The following is a 4,912-nucleotide window of genomic DNA, read 5'->3' on the forward strand; positions in this document are numbered from 1 at the left end:
ATTATTATCGTTATAAAATATTATATTATTAAACCAAAAATAAATTATTTCGTTATTAAATTTAAATTAAATTAAAAAAATTACATAAAAAATGAGAACTTTTAAATAGTTGATTTCATAATAACATTGATATATTTTTTTTCCAATTTTTATTTTATTCAAAAATAAAATCAATATTGTTTTCTTAAAAACACATAAAATTTTATTATAACATCGACAGAGACAAATAATAAAATAGAACATTGAAATCGAGATGTGTCTCGCTGCATTGTGCGAGTACTCTTCTAGTATTATAAAATATTCAATGTATTTTGAACCAAACTAACTTTTAAGCAAACGTTATTATAAAATGATAATTTTCAACCAAGTTATTATAAAATGTAATTTTCAATAGGTAGCATACAATGGCTTAAAGTTATAATAAGCAAATAATTTAATTGTTTGAATGTTCGGCAAATTCTCGTCATTTAAAAAACGAATTAGTAGAAAACATTCTTATATATGAATTGGAATCATCCTTTTTTAAGGTTGATGAACAAAATATAAAAGGAAAAAATATCGTTTACGAATTTCTAGATCCACAATTTGTAGACCTATTACAAAAACGTAGACTTACAGCGATAGAAAAAGTTGTCGCAAATTCGTTGGTAAATAGTGATATACGTCAGTAATCTGTCAAAATGTCTCGGTTAATAAAAGACTTGGTTAGAAAAACATGTACAAACATGACTGTATAAACTTGATATTGTTGCGGTCAAACCAACAGATACGATTGAATAAGCATGATATTGTTGATGGTGTGGTCAAGCTCTTTGCCAGCCTTTTTCTAAACTTTCAGATGACCAAGCATGTCAGCTAGTTGCCTTGTGAGTGCTTCGGTGTTGGCATTAGGATGAAATTCCACAAAATGAGAATTCACCAGGTAGCGGTCTACAATCATCTCAACATCTGGATGGCCAAATGAGTATGGCTTTCCAGTTGGAGAGAATACGACAATTGCAGTCTCGGCCCCACAAAATTTGCCAAGCTCGCTTAACTTTCTGAAAATACCAGAACGACGTTTTGAAAAGGTGACAACTAAGCTTTTATCATCTGTAATTTTCAAGATCTCAATCTTTTGTCAACCTTTGGTTTTTTTTTTTTTTTTGGCATCATTTGTGGTCGATGAGAGCCAATTTTTCGGAGTAGGATAACAAATGTAAATATACAGGAATTGTTGGTGTAGGGTTAGCAGCCTCCAACATAAGCCTCTCGGCTTGCTTTCCCCTATCCTTCTTCAATTCCAGCAATGCCACCTTCAATTTCTCAAGTTCTTCAAAACCCAGCGTCTCTATCGGAGCTCCCCACCAATAACTTCTTTCCCTTGCTTTCTTAATCTCGTCAAGCTCTTTGCCAACCTTTTTCTGAACTTCCAGATGACCAAGCATGTCAGCTGGCTGCCTTGTGAGTGCTTCGGTGTTGGCATTGGGACGAGACTCCACAAAAAGAGAAGTCACCAGATAGCGGTCTACAATCGTCTCAACATCTGGATGGCCAAATGAGTATGGCTTTCCAATTGGGGAGAATACAACGATTGCAGTCTTGGCCCCACAAAGGGTGCCAAGCTCGCTTAACTTTCTGAAAATACCAGAACGGCGTTTTGAAAAGGTAACCGCCAAGCTTTTATCATCTGTAATTTTCACGATCTCAATCTTTTGACAACCTTTGGTTTTCTTTGGCATCATTTTTGGTCGATGAAAGGCAATTTTTTGAAGCAGAGTAACAAATGTAAATCTCTTGGATTAATTTCTTTTCTGGTTTGCTTTAGGAGAACCCAGTAAATATTTAAACAGCTCTTGCATTAATTGCGCAGGTGTTGGGTGCATTAAGAATACCAAGTTTGTTATGCTTTATGGATTTTATTTTTATTTTAGAGTAAATTTATTTCCATATATGTCGGTCTTGTTTGATTGTGTTTGCTTATGTAACGGAAGTAATAAATGCTTCGAGTATTTCCATAAATATCTCTATCGCTTCAATTCTTTAAACAAAATCTAAAACTTTTAAAAAACTCAACGGTTTCTTCCATTCCAGTACTAATTGTATTTTTAAATATTCGATACATTTTACAACCAAAAAATTTCAAACAAATAAATATTATATAAAATTGGAATTTCCAACAAACTTTTTTATAAAATGGAATTTATAAAAAAGGTAATTTCCAATAGTTAGTATACTATGAAGTTCTGATAATCAAATAATGAATTTTTTTGAATGTTTAGCAAACTCTGATTATTTAATACATTAATATATATATATATGTATATATATATATATATATATATATAGAGAGAGAGAGAGAGAGAGAGAGAGAGCACGTGCGCTAAGTTCAAATGTTAACCAAGATTATTGTGTTAATTTTGTTAACCAAGCTCAACAAATAAAAATCCATCTTTTTTTTAGGTTCACATGCATCTCATATGTTAATGACAAGGGTAATTAAGTAATTTTATCATTTTGTGTAACTCCCATATTATTAATTGGGAGTTACAAAATCTAAAAATCTCATAATTGATAATGATTTAATATTGATCTTGTTTTTCAATTTGTGATTGTTTTTTAAATTTGATTTATCTATCTAATGTTATTGAATTTATGATTGTTAAAGAATTCCCGATAGTAAAGTTTTCGATATTATCCAAGCTAATATGGATAAACCCATTGGAAAATAGATCGACAACAATGGGAATGAGAAGGTTAAAATGGTTTACAATGACAATCGGACTTCGAGTTCCGGAAGTGAAGACAATGAAATAGTTTGTATTGGTAATGGATTAATATGATATTGCATTCGTTTTAATCGACAGTTCTCACCTTTGACATATGAACACATCAGAAATCACGCAGCCTTAGATGCCATGATTCATAAGTGTTCATGTATATTCAAGCCACTAGATTTCATATGAATACATATACACACAGAACATGTGAAGACATGTGAGCACGTATGAAAACACACAACCCTAGATTCTTTGGTTCATAGGTGTTCATGTACATACAACAGAGTTGACTACTGAATATACAGAAGATGTTCATACGGTTCACATGTTATTCATATGTCTAATCTTTTTTGTTTGATGTGGTTTGAGGATATACACAAGTTGTTCCTATGTCTGACAACTTGTGTATCAAAGATAGATTATTTTTTTACCTAAATACCCTTTGATATTTTGTTCACATATGTTAATTGAAAATATTAATTTAATAATTAATTTTTAAATATCATTAAATCACAACCGTTTATTATTCAAATTAACAGTTAAGATCGGTTAACAAAGTTAACACGATAATCTTGGTTAGCATTTGAACCAGCCCATATATATATATATATATAGGGGGGGTGATCAAATGTTAATCAATAATTTTGTGTTAACTTTGAAAACCATGGCAACCAATCAAATTCCATTCTTCTTGTAGGTTTATATCATGATCACATTTTAATTACAAGGGTATTTTAGTAAATTTATTTGATATGTAACTCCCAAACAATTAATGGGCATCAAATCCCAAAAAATATACATTTATAATATTAATTATTTTATTTTATTTTAATCTTGATCTTCCATGTTTATTGTTTTATCAGTTTTTAATTCGCATAGAAAACACGGTAGTAAAAAATTTCGGTATCGATCAAGCTAATATAGATAAACGCAATGGAAAATAAATCGATAACATTGAGAAGATTAAAATAGTTTATGATGACAATCGGAGTTCGAGGTCGGGAATTGAAAACATTAATCAAAGCGAATGTCTTGGTAATAGATATTTATTTTTTTAGATTCGTTTTAATCGAAATTATGTTCATTAAGATGTATTGTGTTTTTTATAACTCATCTTGTATTATATCTTTTTTCTTTAATTATTAAAATACGTACCTAATCACATGTTCAAATGGAAGTACATGCACGGCCCATTTTCATATTGTCATATTACCGACTTTTATGAATCATGAACCATTGTGTTCATGTTACTTCTATCATATGAACACAAATGTTATTTTTTAAGCTTGATGCCAAATCTTTATATTTGTGTAAGTGTTTGCACCCGGTGTTCATAGCGTTGGGGTTATGTGTTTATATATTTTATACGATATGAACAAGAGGTGAACACGATATGAACAAAGGGTGAACAACCATATAAGATTATAAACATATATGAACAAGGGGTAAACCTTAAACAGTGTGGATGCAATGCATGTATAAAACTCCAATTGACAAAGGATCACTCTTGAATGTGTTTATAATAAAGGAACTATTGTTCACAAGCTGTTCATATTGTGTTCATACATGTTTTTTTATTTATTTTCTTGCGAATAACAGTTATTCTTATTATGTTCATATTGTGTCTATAAATGCTATGCAGTCCAAGTTCATATATATGTCAAATTTTTGTTCGTATTTGACACAATGGTTCATATATATATATAGTTGTGTTCATATGGTTCTTATATTAACAAAAATAAATTAACAAAAAAATCATAGAATTTTGATTTTGTAACTCCCAATTAATTAATGATATGAGAGTTACATAATTTTTTTTACTTAAATACTCTTTTCAACATTGTTCACTTATCTTTATGCAATTTTAAATTTAAAAAAAATAAGTTTTTATCATGATTAATCACAACCGTTTATTGAAAGATTGAATGGCCAAGATCGGTTAACAAAATTAACACATTTAATCTTACCCCTATATATATATATATAGGGGCCTAATCAAATGAGAACTAATTAGTTTGTGGTAACTGTGAGAACCAATATTAACCACAAATCAATAGATAAATTAGGTAATTTATAATTTTGGTAATTTTTAATGCAAGGATATTTTTTGTATTTTAAAACTTTCCTCCCTCCTCTCTTCTCTCTCCGGCCAC

At 29.9% G+C, this 4,912-nt stretch overlaps 1 protein-coding gene across 1 annotated transcript; it reads right to left on the reverse strand.

Annotated features, from left to right (window-relative positions):
- Positions 1-826: 826 nt before the first annotated feature.
- On the reverse strand, positions 827-1,724 carry LOC112520091 (agamous-like MADS-box protein AGL61). The gene is made up of 2 exons (XM_025128393.1): positions 1,195-1,724; positions 827-1,040 (listed from the first exon to the last, which is right to left on the reverse strand). The coding sequence occupies exons 1-2, from the start codon at positions 1,722-1,724 to the stop codon at positions 827-829; spliced, it is 744 nt and encodes a 247-aa protein (XP_024984161.1).
- Between the last annotated feature and the right edge of the window lie 3,188 nt (positions 1,725-4,912).

This window comes from Cynara cardunculus (genome assembly GCF_001531365.2).
Source record: "Cynara cardunculus var. scolymus isolate 2C chromosome LG 10, CcrdV1, whole genome shotgun sequence".
Classification (NCBI taxonomy): domain Eukaryota; kingdom Viridiplantae; phylum Streptophyta; class Magnoliopsida; order Asterales; family Asteraceae; genus Cynara; species Cynara cardunculus.

Excerpts from the sequence above, each read along its gene's own strand:
- LOC112520091 (XM_025128393.1), bottom strand. The coding sequence starts at position 1,724 with ATGATGCCAAAGAAAACCAAAGGTTGTCAAAAGATTGAGATCGTGAAA. Across the intron at positions 1,041-1,194 it reads ATTCCTGTATATTTACATTT|AAAGTTAAGCGAGCTTGGCA; the intron begins GTTATCCTACTC and ends TGGTATTTTCAG.